Source organism: Erithacus rubecula (assembly GCF_903797595.1).
Source record: "Erithacus rubecula genome assembly, chromosome: 12".
NCBI classification, from domain to species: domain Eukaryota; kingdom Metazoa; phylum Chordata; class Aves; order Passeriformes; family Muscicapidae; genus Erithacus; species Erithacus rubecula.
This window is the reverse complement of record NC_136664.1, coordinates 357,232-376,147: the sequence shown is the minus strand read 5'-3', so window position 1 is coordinate 376,147 and position 18,916 is coordinate 357,232. Positions and strand designations below refer to the sequence as shown.

Here is an 18,916-nt window from a genome sequence, read left to right as displayed (position 1 = left end):
GAGCTGGTAAAGCAGCAGGGTTTGGTGTGTGGGGATGGAGGGGCTGCAGTGGGCTGGCAGCCCTGCTGTGAGCTGCACTCCTGAGCCCTCTGGTTTCCATCAGAGCGCTCCTCTCTCTGTTTCTGATTTAAAGTGGAGCTTTGACTCACCCTGATCAATATTTTGCATGCCATGCGTGAAGAACCAGATGTTGGAAGTTTCCTATTGTGGAGAGGGAGGGGGGAACACCCCCTCAGACTCACAGAAATCAATGTTTTCTGACAGAAGTTGGTTGGTTTTCCTTGGAACAATATATTCTTTTGATTTTCGAGTTGATTTGTCTTCTAACAAGGTTCTGGTTTAGTATTTTGAATTTGTTTCCTGTGATACGGATAAATTCTCACAAGGGGGAGGTTTAACAGGGTGATGGGCAATAACTACACGTGTTGGCCAACATTTGATGGCCTGCAGCAGCTCTGAGCTCGGGCTGGCAGGGCCCTGGCTCCCCTCTCTGCTCTGCTGCAGGATCAGGTGCAGGTGATGCTGCTCCACCTCACCTGTGACTCCTCCAGCACCACGGGCAGGTGGGGCTGGACCCCCCCAGGAGGTGTTTGGGAGGGAGTGGAAAACAAGACACGTTTATTAAACCATTGAAAACAAATGTTTTCCTAAAACCCCCTTTTGAATGAGAGCAGTGCAGACTGTGCCTCTGGTTCCAGAGAGACCATGTCCTTAATATTTCCTTGAACCCCTGGCTGGGTTTTCTCTAATTGCTCACTGGGGGTTTCTGTGGCAGGAGCTGAGCCTGTGGGCACACACTGGGCTGGGATGGGTTTGGGGGTTTGGGGGGTTTGTGGGTTTGGGGATTTGTGGGGTTTGGGGGTTTGGGAGTTTGTGGGTTTGTGGGGTTTGGGGGTTTATGGGTTTGTGGGGTTTGTGGGTTTGTGGGGATGTGCCTGGGGCTGGCAGGGCAGGGCTGCTGGTTCCTGGAGCCAGGAACAGGGCTCAGGGCACAGCCAGGCTGGGCTGTCTGAGATGGACACACCACTCTGGCCTTCCCTGCCTTGAGACATTCTCTTCTTGTGGCTCAGGGAGAGGGTAACGCCTGCAAACAATAGGAATAAGATGAGGAAGAAGTTCTTATAAGGCAAAACAGCAAAAAATCCTTTGAGGGCACCAGTGGGATTAGTGCCCTCGTGGATTCTTCAAATATTACAGTGAATTTAATTAAATACATCGTGATCCCAAAAGAGGCTAGTCTAATTAGCCAGATCTAGAATACATTTATTCTCTTTCCTCGCTCTTCCAATCAGAAGCCTCAGCATCAGCTCATATCCTATTTTTAATCATTCCTAGACTCAGAGGGCTCTCCTTCCTCGGCGTGAGCAAGGCACACAGCGCTGGGTAATATGTGTCTTTAATCTTATCTCAGCTGTAACTGAGATAATAAGCATCACAATTTTTTACCAGAAGGTCCTGGCTGCACGTAGGCAATATTTTTGATTGACAAACCTCAAGATCGTGTCCAAATCTCTGTGCTTGTGCCTCGGGCCAAGTGTGTGCTGAGGAGAGAGTTGCATGAGATGACACAAAGACCCAAGGAGATATCAGGGCTGGGTGGGAGCAGCTGGCAGGGAGCACTGCACAGCTCAGCTGTGAGGTGTGGGCTGGAGCACCAAAGCCTTCACTGGGGCATCTCATGTTGTTTCACCTTGGTATTCATTTTTCCTCACTTACTGTGGGGTTGGGAAATTCCTCCTGCTGCCCGAGGGGAGCCCAGCTGTGCTGTGGCTGTGCAGGGTGAATTCTTCCTCTGCTTCTAAGGAAGAATTTCCATGGCTGTGGGCTCCATGGCAGGACGTGGCTGCCTGTTTCCCCAGAGGCACAGACCCCTGCACCAGGGGTTGGTAGGTTCTGCCAGATCATTAGCTGTGGTATGGCAGTGCAGAATGAGTGTGTAGGCAGTGGGCACACAGCTGGGAGGGCTCAGGGTGTTTCCAGCTGCTGCCTCTCACAGTGGTGCCTGGCTGCTGCTCACCTTGGCTTTTCTGCCCAGGGCTCTGTCCCAGCCATCTTCCAGGGCAGGCTGCTGCTTCCTGCTGATCCAAGGGGTCAGAGCAGGGTGCCAGGGAGCAGAGAGCTGGGAGATGGCCAGGCTGGCTCTGTGCTCTGCTTCATGCTCTGCGTCCAGGACCTCTCTGTCTGATGGCTTTGATGTGTTCTGGGGTTCCTTTGGTTTTACTCTTCCTAGTTTCCATGAGAATGTGCCAAATTTAATTTTAGGTTTGTGATGCAGTCGGACCCCCTCTCAGGGCAGGCTCTGAGTGTGATGGAATGAGCTGAGTGTGTTGTAGGCAGGTGCTGGTGCTGGGTCTGGTGCTGTCCCTCACTGAGGGAGGTGATGTTCTGTGCCCATCTGTGCTTTGTGCCCATTTCAGGGTGTTTTGGTTTTCATCTCTTCAGCAGGAGATGGTGTGATAGCTTGGGATGAACAGGCATTACCTGCCTGGATCTGTGTCCACATGTGGTTCCTTACTGAATTCCCAGGTGGCTTTTAGGAGTGGACAGTGAGGGACGCTGACATCCATGCCTGTGCTTTGTTCCCACAGCACCTGCAGCACCACGAGAGCGGGGTGGAAGGGGAGAGCTGCTACTACCACTGTGTGCTGTGCACCTACTCCACCAAGGCCAAGCTGAACCTGCTGCAGCACGTGCGCTCCATGAAGCACCAGCGCAGCGAGAGCCTGCGCAAGCTGCAGCGCCTGCAGAAGGGGCTGCCCGAGGAGGAGGAGGAGCTGGGGCAGATCTTCACCATCCGCAAGTGCCCGCCTGCCGAGGCTGGTGAGTGCAGCTGGGAGGGGCTGGGGGCTGCCACTGCCTGGGGACAGCCCGGGACAGCCTGGGACAGCCTGGGGACAATCCAGGGACAGCCCAGGGACAGCCCGGGGGCAATCCAGGGACAGCCCAGGACAGCCTGGGGTGCCCCTGCCCCTCTGCCCTGCCCAGGCTGGCACAGCTGGTCAGTGATGCATTGCAGCAGTGCCCCCTGCCTGAGGTGGGGTTTGGGATGCTGAGGTGTGTTTGTGGTTCAGGTTGGTGTCTCACGCCCTGGGATGTTGTAGGAGCAGCTGAAGGTTCTGCCATGTGTGCACACCTCACCAAACCAGTGCCAGGGATGGTTTGCATTGAGTCAAGTGGTGCCTGGGCACAGCACAAGCTGTGCCAGCTCCTGTGTGTTTGCTGGTTCTTCAGCCCCTCTGAACTGGGAGGAGGAGCTGGGAAAAGGGGTGGGCAGGACGTGGCAGTTTCCATGTCTGTTTTCCATGTCTCCTCCTGATCAGGTAAATAAAGGGAAGGGTTTGTATGAAACGTTTCTCACACAGATCACAGGACAGGGATTGCAGCCGTGAGTCCAGCAAGAGTTAATGTGCCTAAAAGGAGCAGTTAGGCTGGATGGAGCAGCAGTGGGACTTTGTTTAGTCATGTAAAGGGTTGAGATGTTTTTAATATTCTGAAAAAGCCAGGTCTCCTGAAGCCCTCTTGGGAGGGAGGAGGAGAATGGTCCTGGCTCAGCTGGTTTGTGTGCTGTCAGGGCAGGGTGGTGCTGGAGCTGGGGTCTGCCAGCCAAAGCCTTCACAATCCCCCTGGGGCCAGCAGCTCCACAGCCCTTCCAAACTGCCCCTTCTGAAGGGCTCTTGGGGCAGAGCTCTGGGTTCTGAGCTGCTGAAATGCAGAATGAGCAGAGGGGAGACCATCCGTGCCCTTTGTGATAGACAGAACAACCTTGAGAACCTTGTTTACTCTAGAAATTCCTGTTTGCTGTGTCTCTTACAGTACAGACCTTATCTTTGCATCCAGATTAGGACATGGCAGGGACTGGGAGGGCAGGAGCTGACTGCCTGGAAGGGAAAAAGGTTTGGTGTGATTTTTTGTGATATTTTTGAAGTAAAAATCCTGACAAGTCACTGAAAGCTCAATTTACAAATATTTAAATTTCCTTTAAACTTGTTGGTTCTTCAGCAAAAACTGGCAGCCAACAAGGTAAAATTCTTGATCATATTTTATTTCAAATGTTATGAATACAAGCAAGAATAAGGCTGCAGAAGGCAAAGGCAGTACCTTGGGTCGGTTTTGCAAGTCACTTTAGGCTGAGGTGTTAAATTTGAAACACTCCTGGAGCCCAGAGTTGATCTGGTCGAAGGGGGACACCTCCCTGGTGTGCTGGGCCAGCATCCCTGCAGGGATGGGGGTCAGGTTTGGGGGAGAGGAGGGGGAGGAGGGCTGCTCCCATCTCCCACCCTCTGTGACCCCATTGCATCCCCCGGGGGGGAGGCTCAGCTGGGGACAGTGTGGGTCTGTGCCCTGAGTCCCCTCCTGCCCTCAGCAGGGTCCGTGTCCCCAGCAAGGCTTTCATTGTTGTTTGCTGACCCTGGGTGGAGTTTCCCCCTTGGATGAGGTGTCTCTGAGGTATGGGATGCCAGGCAGACACCGTGGCACACACCTGTCTGGCAGGGCTGTGCTCTGCGAGCCATCCCTGCTGGGGCTCCAGGGGACAGTGACACTGTGTGCTCTCTGCAGTGCAGGGGCCCTGCTGGGCTGTGTCCTGTGGCCTCGAGTGACACGCTGGGGTCACCAGTTCAGCTCCTGCCCTGTCCCATTGCTGAGCACAGAGCACAGCTGCTGGGGCTGAATGCTGGGTGTACCTGTCTGTGTGCACCTGCTCTGTGTGTGCCTGTCTGTGTGTACCTGTCTGTGTGTACCTGTCTGTGTGTACCTGCTCAGTGTGCACCTGCTCAGTGTGTACCTGTTCTGTGTGTACCTGTCCGTGTGTGCCTGTCTGTGTGTACCTGTCTGTGTGTACCTGTCCGTGTGTGCACCTGCTCAGTGTGTACCTGTTCTGTGTGTACCTGTCCGTGTGTGCCTGTCTGTGTGTACCTGTCTGTGTGCACCTGCTCAGTGTGTACCTGCTCTGTGTGCGCCTGTCTGTGTATGCCTGTCTGTGTGTACCTGTCTGTGTGTACCTGCTCAGTGTGCACCTGCTCAGTGTGTACCTGTTCTGTGTGTACCTGTCTGTGTGTACCTGTGTGTACCTGTCCGTGTGTACCTGTGTGTGCCTGTCCGTGTGTGCCTGTCTGTGTGTACCTGCTCTGTGTGTACCTGCTCTGTGTGTACCTGTCTGTGTGCACCTGCTCAGTTTGTACCTGCTCAGTGTGTACCTGCTCAGTGTGTACCTGCTCTGTGTGTACCTGTGTGTACCCACTCTGTGTGTACCTGCTCTGTGTGTACCTGTCTGTGTGTACCTGCTCTCTGTGTGTACATGCTCTGTGTGTACCTGCTCTGTGTGTACCTGTCTGTGTGTACCTGCTCTCTGTGTGTACCTGCTCTCTGTGTGTACCTGCTCTCTGTGTGTACTGTCTGTGTGTACCCACTCTGTGTGTACCTGCTCTCTGTGTGTACCTGCTCTGTGTGTACCTGCTCTGTGTGTACCTGTCTGTGTGTACCTGCTCTGTGTGTACCCACTCTGTGTGTACCTGCTCACTGCTGTGTGCAAGCCTGTAGTAGAAAGCAGTGCTGTCTGGAGACTGTGAGTAGATATTGGCCTGTGTGGATGCATCTCAATCTGTTGGAAGAGAGCTCTGATCACACCTTAATTAGTCCTCTAACAATCTGCAAAGGTCAGTGCCAATTGCCTGTTCATTTACATTTGTAATTGTGCTGGTTCTTGATTGCACATTAGTTGCAGCTCCTCCCTGCCAGCCTGGAGAAGCCAGGCAGCCTGAGCAGCACTCAGGGACACAGGGACCTTTGTCCCTGCCTGTGCCACCCCTCAGCCCTCCCCAAAAACTGGCTGTCTTTTGGGGAACAGTTTTAGGATCTGCCTGCACTTCCAGTAAAGGGATGACGAAGTTGTTGGCAGGGAAATGATATGGACATCAGACAGGAAAGCCAGTCCTCCTTGAACTGGATAATTAAAGCCAATTAAACTTTCCTGCGTGCTTTGAGAAGTGTGCTCGTTAGGCAGGAGATGGGGGAGCAGCTGAAGTTGAGCTGGTTTGTTGCTCAGAGGGAGCACAGCTTAGGGAAGGGGGTATTGTCCTCTCAGGTATTTTTGGACATCTCTTGCTGTGGGTCTGGGCTGCTCCACTGCAGATGTCAGCCCCTTGCTGCAGCAGCATCTGTGTAATGTTACCCATCAGCTAATTGATTTTTAATGATGGGGGTTTACAGAAGAAAAAAGTGCAGAGTGACCATAGTAAAAACCAAAAGGTTCTCAAGATGTTGGATGAATGCACTTACAGCTCATTAGATAATGACAGGAACAAATGTGAAGCACCCTGCATGGAGTTTTCATTCTGACTGTGGAAGTGTTTCCCTCATCCCAGAAGCATCCAGCACCAAGCCCTGCGTGGCTGAGCACAGGCTGCTGCTCAGTGGGGTTTCTGCTCTGTGTCCAGCCGTGGTGCCCTGCTCTCCCCATCCCATGGCTCTCCCTGTGCCCCCCACGGGTGGGCTGCTGTGTCCCACTGCCCAGCTGTGGCACAGGTCACTGGGAGCAGCCAGTTTGGGGGCACTGGGGCTGGGGTGTGCACCAGCAGCTCTGTTACCCCAGGAAATCCCTGCTGGGCCTGCTCAGGCACAGGCAGAGAGAGGGATTGTCCTGTTTTGGGGAGACTGGCCCATGGAGCAGGAGCACATGTGGGCTGGCAGCAGAGGCAAACAGCCCTGGGCAGTGCAACTGCAATTCTTTATTGCAGCAGTTCTGATCTCCCTGCCAGCCCCACCAGCTACCCCCACATGCAGGATTATCTCTTGTTTTCCAAGATCTTGTGTCACATGTATTCATTTAGGGGACGCTTTGCTGCCTTCCCCTTTGTTGTTCTGCTGAACCTTGGAATTTTTTCATTTGTTAATGGATTGAATGGCTCCAGGACCTTTTACCTTTCCAGCAAGTTCCTGGTGAAGTTGCAGTATTTCTGGGGGCTGTCCCAGGATGGGTAGAGACAGAGTCTCTCCATGGGCAGAGAGACAGAGGGAGGCTTTTTATTCTGCTTTAGTTTCACATTGCTTTAGTGGTCACTGGAACACCCAGCAAAGGTGTTTCTGGCAGGGGTCAGGGTGGCTGCACTCAGCTGGCTCCTTCAGAAGGCCCGAGGACATGAGGAGAGTCCAGCTGCCTGAGAAACTTTTAGGGGTTATTTCTTTCCTAATATTGTGCTGTGATATAATTTTTATCTGTTCCCTTCTTGCATCCTTTTCTCCCCCCTAAATTTTGGAGAACCCCATTCCCATCCCAGCAGCATCTCTGTCCATTTCTATCTGGGACACCGTGGGGCAGTCCACAGAAAGCAGGGATAAAATTGGTTCTCTTTAATATCTGGCAGAGGGATATTTCCTTTGGGTTTTTTTTATTTTTTTGGGGATTGGTTTTGAGTTTAAAGTCAAGAGCAGTTGTGCCTTGGCTCTGCTTTGACCAACCAGCAGCAAAGAGATAATCTCAAAAGGATATGAAAGGTTTAATAATTTTAATTTTGTTTTTATTAAAGCTGGTTGTGAGTGTTTTCCTGTGCCCCTGGTGCAGAGGGGCAGCAGAAGCCTCCCCAGACCCTGGGGCTGATGGAGCAGCAGCTCCCAGCCCGGGCAGGGAGCCCAGAAACCCCATCCCAGTCAGCCCCACTGGGCCTGGGCAGCTCCTGGCTTTCATTAGGCCAGAGGAAGCTCTGGCAGCTGCCTTCTTCTGGGATGTTTTTCTTGTTTGACTGCATCTTAAAGCCCTTTCCACTTAGGAAAAGTAAAGGAGGAACTGTCTCCAGATGCTGCAGTACAGCACCATGGGGCTCCCAGTCCCTCTTCTCTGCTTTTTTCTCTGTATTGGAGCAAACTCCAGAGCCAGACTGAAGATGCTGCCAGAGCTCAGCATCTCCCTGAGCCCCATTTCCCCTGGGGCTCAAGAGGGCCATCCCTGGCTCTTGGCACTCTGAAGCTCTGCTGGGGATGCCCAGTGCATGGTGTCCTTCTGCTTCTCTTCCCTGCTGGTCTTTCCCCTTTCCCTGCACAGATTTAGAATAGGGAACTCTTCTCCTGAGGTCTTGAGGTGGTGGTTGCAGTGGTGCAGGGTAAGGACTGAGGGTCTCTCCCTGAGAGGGGTGAATCAGTAAAGCTGTGAAGATGTTGCAGGCACTGCAGGGTGGTCCAGGGTGTGCTGGGGAGGTGAGATGTCCCTGGGGGTCACACTGGCAGCAAACTCATCTCCTGGTGAGGGTCCCATCAGTGCAGCCATGCTGCCTCTGTCCCAGGCTGGATCCAAACCCCTGCTTTATCTTGTGGTGACATGGAGCCCTCCAAAGCCTTAGACATGCTCCAGCAGCTGTTCCTCCCCATTCAGCCCTGATTTATGGTGTTTCTCATAGGCTGTGCTGCAGCAGCTCATATCCAGCACCTTCCCACAGGTCTGACTCCTGTAGCTGTTGCTGAGCTTCTGTTCTCTCCCTTGCTGTGGTCCTGGGCTTCCAATTAAGTATCTCTAAATGAACATGCCTCCTCCTGTGTTCCCAGGTTAATGAGTAGACAGAGCTGCATGGCTGCTGTGCTGTTCTTGGTGCATTCATTTGGAGCCTCTTCTCTTGTCCCACTGCTGACCTGAGCAGAGAGGGGCTGGAGCTTCAGCACAGAGTTCTGAGGGTCCCTCAGTGCCTTTTCCCTGCTGCCATGCCCAGGGGCAGCCTGGGCAGCCTGGCAGGAAGGGAAGGTCAGGCATGGTCAGCTGGCACAGCCTTTGTGTTCAGAGGCAGCAAGGGTTGTTTGGTTTGTGGAGCAGGGTGAGACCTGCAGCAGCTGATGTTTCTCCCTGTTTGGAAGGTGAGTTTGAGCCTGCTCCTCTGAGCTTGCCCATTTGCAGTTACAGGCTTCATTGTGCCAAAGGTCCATTAGTTTATAAAGCTGACACAATCTAGAGGGTCATGCTCAGCACTGTAGGGGAATGTCCTTGCCCCTTCCCCTCTGCAGGGAGATCCTTGCAGGGCATCAGCTCCTGTCCTTGTTCTCTTGTCCCTGCCCTGGTTCTCTGTTTGTTCTGCTGCAGGAGCACGTGTCTGATGGTCTGAGAGTGGCAGGGCTGAAGGAGGAGCCCCCTGCTACCCAAACCTTGCCATGCAAACCCAGTGCACTGCCCAAAATGAAAAAGTGCTTCCAGACCTCTGTTCAGGGGAGACACTGTGAAAATAGGAAATGCTCTCCTGCTCCTCAGATCTGTAGCTTGTGGATTTAATTGTAGGAGATAGACAGCCTGGGTTCTGAATTGGATTCCCTTTTTTCTCTGTGTCCTGCTCTGCTCCTCGTGTGCCTGTGCTTCTGAAATGCACTTGCTTCCTGTCCCTTCTGCGAGGCCTATTGATCCCCTGCTGATGACATTAACGTCCTCAGAGCTGCCTGGGAAGGAGCCACCACATGCATTTATTTTTCCACTAAAACTCCAAGATTGGCTAATAACGTGCCTGTCAGCAGCAGTGTCCTGTCTGCTCTGACTGCTTCAGAGGGAAATCTAGGGACCCATAAACAAATAATAGCCTACCCAAATCAAGGTCTCATCCTTGTTCCTACTAAAATTCATTTCTTGCCCTTAGGCAAGAGGGTTTCTCTGTCTTCCAAATACTCAGTTTGCTTTTCCAAGTTGCACATCTCGATGCCTTTGCCATATATTTTGTTTTGACCTCAATGATTTCTTGAGGCCACAGGTTCCAAAGGTTAATTGGGAGCTGTATGACAAATTATTTTCCATATTTGCTTCCAATTTGCATTTTTTCCCTCTTCCTTGTCAGTCCTTGCAAGAGTGGTGAGTGAGAGCAGCAGCGTTGGTCTGACTCTGCTGAACCTTCACTGGGCTGCTCCTGAAGGCACCTGCAGCCCAAGGAGGCTGAGCCCCCTCTGCCTGTGCTCCCCCACCCCCTTCAGGCTCCTCGTTCATGTGAGGTCACTTCATCAAGCAGGCAGCAGTGCTTTGTGGTTTCAGGTCCTGCTCCCTCCCGAGCTTTCCCCCTGTCAGGGCTGGGTTTGAGTGAGGTGCTGGCCTCTCCCCTGGTGCACAGCCCCAAATCTCCTGTTGCTCTGGGATGCTGTGGGGCCCGAATGGCCCCTGCACCTCTGCCAGGGCTGTGGTTAGGGCAGCCCAGGGCGCAGCCCTGTCCTTTGCCATCCCTGTGCTCCCTGTGCAGACCCTGCTGCGCTCCTCTGGGACCTGCTCTTGCTTTGGGTGCCAATTCATCTGAGGCATTCTGGCCTTTTCCATCCCCCTTCCATGGTGATGAAGGCTGAATTAGGGCTGAGTGTTTGGGGTTGTTCCTCGGCCTCCACTGCTACTTTGCTGCCTCCTTTGTGGCCAGACAATGGGATTAATGTGGCCTTTGCCAGCCGTGCTCAGCCCAGCCCTGCCCTTCCACTTCAGTGGCACAGGCACCTCTGCTGCAGCACCCACTGCTGCTCTGTCTGTCTGTCTGTCTGTCTGTGTCTGTGTCTGTCTGTTTGTCTGTGTCTGTGTGTCTGTGTGTGTGTGTGTGTCTGTCTGTCTGTTTGTCTGTCTGTCTGTGTGTGTGTCTATGTGTCTGTGTGTGTCTGTCTGTGTGTCTGTGTGTCTGTGTGTGTATCTATGTCTGTCAATCAGTGCGTGCTGGCTGCTCTCTGTCTGTGTCTGTCTGTCTGTCAATCAGTGTGTGCTGGCTGCTCTCTGGCAGACAGGCTGCTCTCTGTGTCTGTCTGTCTGTCTGTCAGTCAGTGCGTGCTGGCTGCTCTCTGTCTGTGTCTGTCTGTGTGTCTGTCTGTCAGTCAGTGCGTGCTGGCTGCTCTCTGTGTCTGTCTGTCTGTCTGTCAGTCAGTGCGTGCTGGCTGCTCTCTGTCTGTGTCTGTCTGTCTGTCTGTCAGTCAGTGCGTGCTGGCTGCTCTCTGTCTGTGTCTGTCTGTCTGTCTGTCAGTCAGTGCGTGCTGGCTGCTCTCTGTCTGTGTCTGTCTGTGTGTCTGTCTGTCAGTCAGTGCGTGCTGGCTGCTCTCTGTGTCTGTCTGTGTCTGTCTGTCTGTCTGTCAGTCAGTGCGTGCTGGCTGCTCTCTGTCTGTGTCTGTCTGTCTGTCTGTCAGTCAGTGCGTGCTGGCTGCTCTCTGTCTGTGTCTGTCTGTCTGTCTGTCAGTCAGTGCGTGCTGGCTGCTCTCTGTCCCCTGTGCTGCAGGTGAGGTGTCCCTGTGCCATGCCCAGCTCTCCTGGTGCCCGGGCTGGCAGGGGCTGTCCCTGTGACCCCCCGGGCAATCACCCAGGCAGCAGTTGGGGGAGTTGCTAAGCTGTGAGCAGTCTTATGAGCATTAAAAGTGTCCTCTTTGCCAGAAAGGTCATTCATAACTTGGCTGCGCCGCTGATGTACAGTCGGTGATATTGATTGATTAATGTATAAAAAGCACCAAATCCATTTGCTTCTGTGAAAGAGAATAAAGTGCAGTCGACTCTCTCTTTATTTTCACCTCATCCTTTTGTTTGAAGGACGTTTTTTTTTCTCTTTTTGTTTTGCCAGCTAGGTTTAAGGGGGTTACAAAAAGCCAGTTTCTGCCAAGTAATGCGTTCACAAAGGGAACATTGATTCACATCAGTGTCGCTTGAATTACCCTTAAAGGTTTGCCAAGGAGTTGTTCTTATATTAACCTTCTGTTCATCAAAGATGAAATAAATAAATAAGTCATAAAATCAGCTTCACTGCCCATGCTGGAGTTGGATGCAAAGCAGGAATTTCTCCTGTTTGGAATCTGTGCTCAGGTGCTGCTCCTTGGCCCCTCTCCCCAGGCTCTTGGCCTTTTCCCTCCTGCAGAGCTGTTCCCCCAAGGCCCCAGTCTGAGCTGGGACAAGTGTCGATGGTTATAGGGAGGGGGGCTCCTGCAGGGAAGTGTCTTTGGAAGGATGTTGTATAAAAAGTTGATTTAATCATTGCAAGCATAACTAGAATGATTTCTGTGCAGGACAGTGAGACCCAAGGCATTCTGCCCTGGCCAGGGTTGGCATTCTTCTCATTCACGCAAGGTCTTGTTTGTTTTTCTGGACTTCTTTGGCCACTTGTAATTAATTATGTATTGTTCTCATTTTCCTCTAGTTAATTCTGAAGTGGGAGGTACCTTGGTGCCATGGAGCTTTGTGCATCTCACCTTCCTCTGTCTGTGGGTGCACCAGCATTGCCCATGTCCATCCCAAAGTGCCCCTGCCCCCTGTGTGGGCAGTGGGGGCTGCAGGTGCTTGTTCCTTGGTAGGAGGGCTGGCTCACACTGGCTGGAGCCACACAGGAGCTCAGCTCCCCAGTTGTGCTGAGGGTGGAAGCACTGCAGATGGGCAGCCTGCAGTGCCCATGCTCCTGTGCACCAGAGCTGGTGGTTCCAGTGCTGCTGTTCCAGGGCTGCTCTGGTGGTGCCAGTGTTGCTGTTCCAGTGCTGTTCTGGTGGTGCCAGTGCTGCTGTTCCAGAGCTGTTCTGGTGGTGCCAGTGCTGCTGTTCCAGTTGTGTTCTGGTGGTGCCAGTGCTGCTGTTCCAGAGCTGTTCTGGTGGTGCCAGTGCTGCTGTTCCAGTTGTGTTCTGGTGGTGCCAGTGCTGCTGTTCCAGAGCTGTTCTGGTGGTGCCAGTGCTGCTGTTCCAGTTGTGTTCTGGTGGTTCCAGTGCTGCTGTTCCAGGGCTGCTCTGGTGGTGCCAGTGCTGCTGTTCCAGAGCTGTTCTGGTGGTTCCAGTGCTGCTGTTCCAGAGCTGTTCTGGTGGTGCCAGTGTTGCTGTTCCAGTTGTGTTCTGGTGGTTCCAGTGCTGCTGTTCCAGAGCTGTTCTGGTGGTTCCAGTGTTGCTGTTCCAGGGCTGCTCTGGTGGTGCCAGTGCTGCTGTTCCAGAGCTGCTCTGGTGGTGCCAGTGCTGCTGTTCCAGAGCTCTCTGCACTAGTGCATGATCCCGTGGGTACCTCCCCAGTGCTGCTGACATGGCACTTTATTCCAGTGTCTCTTAGTGGTGAACAGTGATGGTGATCACTGCCAGCTGTGAGGGTGGGTGCTGGGTGAACACCAGTGTCAGTGTGCAGGATCCCTGCAGGGTTTCCTCTCCTGTGTCCCTGCCTGCTGTGCTGGTGCAGGTGCTGTGGTGGGCTCTGCACCTTTTGCTGCCTGTTCCACATCCCCAAGGGGCAAACCCCAAACAGGGCTTGGCACCTCGTGCTCTCAGAAAAGCCTGTTCCCCCATGACTGCTGTGCAATCCAAAGGGAGAATGATCCCATTTTTCAATCTTGTTGTCGGGCTGTGGGAGCAGTGCAGCCGGCCGAGCCCCCTCCCCCTCTGGCAGTGAGGATTGGATCAGATGATACGGAGTGTGCATGCTGAGAATGAATCCATTTTCTCTCCTCCATCTCCCCAGAATAAATTAGAATTTGCCTGATTTAATAAAATGGCTTCATCTCTCTGCCATCTTTTCTCCCTGCTATGGTTCCTCCCCCTGCAGAAGGGCAGCTCTGCCCGTGTCGGGTGGGTGAGCCCTGCACACTCCAGCCAGGACAGCCCAGCACTATCCAGCTCCCATTGCCAGGGCTTGGCTGCTGCTGGCTCAGGGTCATTTGCTGTCCATTGCCACCAGGCTGCTGTGCCAGAGCTGTGGCTGCTGTGCCAGAGCTGTGGCTGCCATTCCAGGGCTGTGGCTGCCATTCCAGGGCTATGGCTGCCATGCCAGGGCTGTGGCTGCTGTGCCAGGGCTGTGGCTGCTGTGCCAGGGCTGTGGCTGCCATTCCAGGGCTATGGCTGCCATGCCAGGGCTGTGGTTGCTGTGCCAGTGCTGGGGCTGCCATTCCAGAGCTGTGGCTGCCGTGCCAGGGCTGTGGCTGCTGTGCCAGGGCTGTGGCTGCCATTCCAGGGCTGTGGCTGCCATTCCAGGGCTGTGGCTGCCATGCCAGGGCTGTGGCTGCCATTCCAGGGCTGTGGCTCCCATGCCAGGGCTGTGGCTGCTGTGCCAGGGCTGTGGCTGCTGTGCCAGGGCTGTGGCTGCCATGCCAGGGCTGTGGCTGCCATTCCAGGGCTGTGGCTGCCATTCCAGGGCTGTGGCTGCCATGCCAGGGCTGTGGCTGCTGTGCCAGGGCTGTGGCTGCCATGCCAGGGCTGTGGCTGCCATTCCAGGGCTGTGGCTGCTGTGCCAGGGCTGTGGCTGCTGTGCCAGGGCTGTGGCTGGCAGGGGCTGTGCAGCCCATTCACTGTGCCCTGCTCTGAGCTGTGAGTGCTCAGAGGGGTGAGCGCTGCCCAGACCCCAGGAGGGGGCTGCATTTGGGGCTTCCACCACAGCCAACCCTTTTCCTTGGCCTGGACCTGGTGCTTCCATTCCTGTTTCCCAGGCTGATTTTTCCTTTCTGCTCTGACACTAATTGCAGCGGCGCGCTGGGAGTGGCGGCTGCTGAGCGGCACCAGTTAAGAAAGGTTTTAAAAACAGCCTGAACTCTTCCTTAATGAGGCTCAATCGTGCTCTCCTCCGGGTGGTTTTGTTTTGCTGATCTGTCAGTTTTTCGAGGATTTAATTGCACTTTTTTCATATTAGTCTTTGAAATGGGGCTAAGCAGCTCTCTCTAAAATGCAACACAAAAAGGAGAGATGCTTCCCCATTTTCTTGCTTGCTTTCATCACTGCAGGATCATCAGCTGCCACTGGCACCTGGGACCCCGCAGCAGCAAAGAATGAGATATGTGAGAGCACAAGTGAAGGGCAGGCTGCCCTGCTGTGGTGGCCCCACAAAAGCCACCCACTGCCAGCCCTTGCCAGTGGCTCCCTTTGCCTCCCAGCTCCTCTGGCTGTCTCCAGTTGGGTTGCTGCTCATCCTACTCATAGTCCTGGAAGACCTTCCTAATGTTGGGTTTGAAGGGAAAAGCAGGAGGCAAAGGCTGAACTGGCTTGTCCAGTGTGGCTCATTTCCTGCAGAAATGACACAAAAATGAGTCAGAACCAAGCAGTGCTGAGATGCTCTGGAAATAGCTGGAGCCTCAGGAGGGCTCTGAGCCCAGGCCCTGCTCAGAGCCAGGCTGGGCAGAGCTGCCTCTGCTGGACTGGGGACAGCTCCCAGGTGTGGAGAGCCCAGGGCAGGGGTGCCAAGGGGAGGTGAGGATGGGAGCAGCCCAGGGCAGGCTGCTGTGTGGCTGCTCTATTTAAGGCACAGACAGCAGCTGTTTGGAGCAGCCAGCCTGGGTGGCTCCCTGGGCTCTCTGGCAGGACAGGGGCACACAGCCAGGCTCTGCTCTGAGCCAGCCTTTGTTCACACAAAGCTGCTGCTGCCTTCCTCAGGACGCTGCTGAGCACAGGGCACTGACAGCTCCACACCACCCAGCACTGCCTCTCCCTCCTTAGCCTGCACCTTACTTCTACATTTCTTTGCAATTATATTTCTTATTTTCCCACTTTTTCTTCCTTTCCTCTGGCATAGTTTCTTTTCCTCTTCTTTTTTCATGTTTATCCCTTAAATATTCAGTCTCTTATTTCTAATCTCAGCCTGATGCAGCCTGTTTCCTTCTCTTGTTCCAATGTGTGCCTGCCTCCCTGTGAGCTCCCTGCACACCTCTCATGAGGATGTAAAATCTAAGAACCAGATCTTTGAGATTTCAAAATAAAATAAAAGTAAACTCTGCTTTAAAAACACTTTAGCAGGAAAGCCAGGCTAATTGTAAATCAATGAGTCTTAAAATGCAGCATTGATCTCCAGTTAGAAGTTTGAAGGGGAAAGCAGTAATTACTGTACTGAAGGTAGATTTTTTTTTTCTCTTAGCAAGTTCTGGGCAGAAGGAAGGCTCATTAGGGCAGCACTTCAGAATCTGAGTAATTAGTTTAAAAAGTACTTTTGTGGTGTTATTCCCATGGCTAGAAATTATTGGAGTCTTCACAGATTTATAGTTCTGCTCTGATAAAGTTTGATTTATTATTGTGCTTGGTGGGGAAGATCCTTCCTAGTCATCACTTGGGTGAAGATCTGGAGTGGGGATCAGGCCAGGAAGAATTGCTGTGGGTCCATGGGAGCTCAAATCCATCCTGCTGGGCAGACATCTGAGATCAGAGCAGAGGCTCTTAGTCCCTGTGAGCATCACTGGCTGATTGTGCCACGGGCAGTGTGATCCTGCTCTCCTTGGCCAGGCTGAGGCAGAGGAGGTGGCTGCAAGCACCATCTGGGGTGTGGGTGCAGCCTGGTGTGACACAGCCTTGCTTTGCTCTGGGAGGTAGGAGAGGGCAGGAGTATCCAGGGCTGGTTGTTCCCTGGCAAAATGATGCTAATGTGGGGAGCTGACCCTGGAATTAGCATTAATCCATATGCAGGAAGGCTTTGTGGCATGGCTGGTGAGCCCATCTGTCCTTGGGGAGCAGGTTTGTGCTCCTGCCAATCTCCCCAGCCTGTTCAGTGCCATGGTTGCACAGTCTGCCTTGTCAATCCCACACCTCTGGCTGTGGTGCTCCTACTCTCCGGACTCAATAAATATTTTCACAGAAATGGTTCAGTTTGCAGGGAGTGTCACAGATCTGATTCTGCAGCAGAGGAAAGGGGAAGGTCTCTGGAGGCAGGAAACCCTTGTGTGGCAGAAAACCTGCTGGGAAGTCAGCTCAAGAAGAATTAGAAAGCCTTTAAATAAATGCTTACTTGACATGCCTGTGTCTCCCCCAGTGCAGGAAGCAGGGAAGCGAATGGCAGCCGCTGGCCAGAAATTGATTGCATTAATTGATATGCCAATAAGAGAGCTTGTTACATCCACCATTGGTTAGCAGCCCGCTAACGAGTCCCGCTGATCAATGCAACCAATAAAGATTTCACCCATTAATGAGCAACATGGTAATTAATGTTATCCATAAACCAATTAGCCCGGGTAGCTAATGTGCTGGTTAGCACAGTGAGTGGTGGAGCCCTGGGTGGCACGGCCTGGCTGGTGCTCAGGGGACATCACATCAGCTCTGGTGTGGAGGGGACACAGCTCCCTGTGCATTGGGGACACCATCAGCTCCCAGTGCACAGGGGACATCCCCCCAGTGCACCAGCTTGCTCCCTCTGGGCCTCCCAAAGCCAGGGCACTGGGAGGGTGGCTGGTGGGATAGGTTATGTTGCTAGGAAGGGAAATGCTGTTCTACATTTTCAAGATACTTTAATTATTTTTTTCACTTTTTGGAACCTTTGTGTAATACACAGGCACCTTTCCCACTCCTCATATGTTTTTGGAGATGCTCAGGTTTCTGTAACTTGTGTTGCTTGGTGTAGGGCAGCATTTGGGTTCTTGCTCTGTCCCTGGGAAGCTGCTGGAGCCCCCTGACCCAGCACTGGCTGCAGGTGCTGCAGTCACAGCCCTGCACTGGACATTCCCACACCACCAGTACCAGCAATTAACAAAAACATAACCAGCAATAACAAAAAATGTTAGCACAGGGAGCTCACACAGCATGCAGGGTGGAGGCTGCTGCCTAAATCCTCGTGCCAGGGGCTTGCCCCAAGTGCCAGCACCACTGTGGCATCAGGGCAGCCCAGGGATGAGGACAGGAGGTGCAGGAGCAGCCCCAGGGCCTGGCCAGCATCAGTCCCACAGACTCCACTGTGGAGTTACCTTGGATTGTTGGATATTGACCCTGGGAGACCCCTTGTGGATTCCCTAATTGAAAATTAATACGGGATCAATGGCTTGGGAAATTTGCATATTGATCATAAACAACTTTGAAGGCACCAAGTGCGTGTGGATCGATGCTCCCTGAGCAGTGCAGGAGTGTCCCTGTGCCTGGGCTCCTGCTGCCACAGCTGGGCCAGGCTGCCAGGGGTGGCTTGTGCCAGCCTGGGGCACAGCCTGGGGCACAGCCTGCTCCTGGGGCTCCCTGTGGACAGGGAAGAGCAGAAGGGCTGTTTGCTCGTTTTAAACCAAATGGCCCCAGCCCAGAGGCATCCCAGAGAGCAGGGACATCTCCCCGTGCTGGGCACACTGCCCTCCCTGTGCTGCCACCTGCAGCACTCCCAACAGAGGCCTCCAGAAGCACAGGTGCTGTTTCTCTGAAGACACCAGAAGGGAGCTCAGCTGTGATTTTTCCCTGGCATTTTCATCCTGTATTTCCTCTCTGAAAGCAGTCTTCAGACTGTCTGCTCAGGACGTTCACTGGTTGTTTCAGAACGGTTTTGGGCTGAAGAGAACAAATACTTTACATCAAACTCAAACCCACAAAACAATGTGAAAATGTATAACTCATCCTTGGAAGCTTCTGGCACCAAGGGATCCCCGTGGGCAGATAAAGCATATCCTGCACTGCCTGCCCTGCACACAGTGTGCAGCACCAGGCAGCAGCTCAGAAGCACCTCTGGGCTGGCCACGGGCAGAGCAGGGACAGGGCAGGGCTGCAGACCCACAGCCCACAGTTCCCGTGCTCTGGGAGCAGCAGGAGCTGCAGGAAGTCTCTGTGCATCTGATTAGTGCATTACAGGGCTTTCATTGACTCGCCTGGGCCGTGCTGATGAACTGAGGCTGGGGACAGGCCTGTAATTGAGAGAAATAAATTCTTATCACAGGCCTCTGCTGGAGTCAGCACCTGTGCACGCGCCCTGCTCGGGCTGCAGCAGGGGATGCAGTCCCCAGAGCACCTGGTGTGCCCAGGTTGGTGCAGGGCTGGGCTCAGGGGCTGCACACACACCCCAAAACCGTCCCGGGGTGCCTGGGGGGCCCTGGCATGGCCCCTGGCACTGCCCCCTGCTTGAGAGCCACCAGCACCCTCCGTGTCTCACTGGCAGCTGCTCTGTGCCCTTCCCTCTTTCTTGGTGCTCTGTGTTTCACCTGGGAGCTGGAGCAGCCCTTCTGTTCCTGCCTGGGATCTGGTGACAAGTGGAGGATCCTTGATCCTTCCCTGGTGTGTCAGGAGGCACGAGCGTCACAGGGGAAAGGGTTCTGATGCTACAAAAAAATAAGAATGGAGGTAA

The 18,916-nt window shown here is 53.6% G+C and overlaps 1 protein-coding gene across 2 annotated transcripts in view; it reads left to right on the top strand.

Moving 5' to 3' along the window:
• ZFHX3 (zinc finger homeobox 3) overlaps window positions 1-18,916 on the top strand; it is a 125,848-nt gene that overhangs the window by 69,176 nt on the left and 37,756 nt on the right. For both annotated transcript variants that reach the window (XM_079315812.1, XM_079315811.1), the window contains exon 5: window positions 2,589-2,820. In XM_079315812.1, coding sequence (XP_079171938.1) covers window positions 2,589-2,820 — 232 coding nt within the window. The remainder of the gene's footprint in view (window positions 1-2,588; window positions 2,821-18,916) is intronic.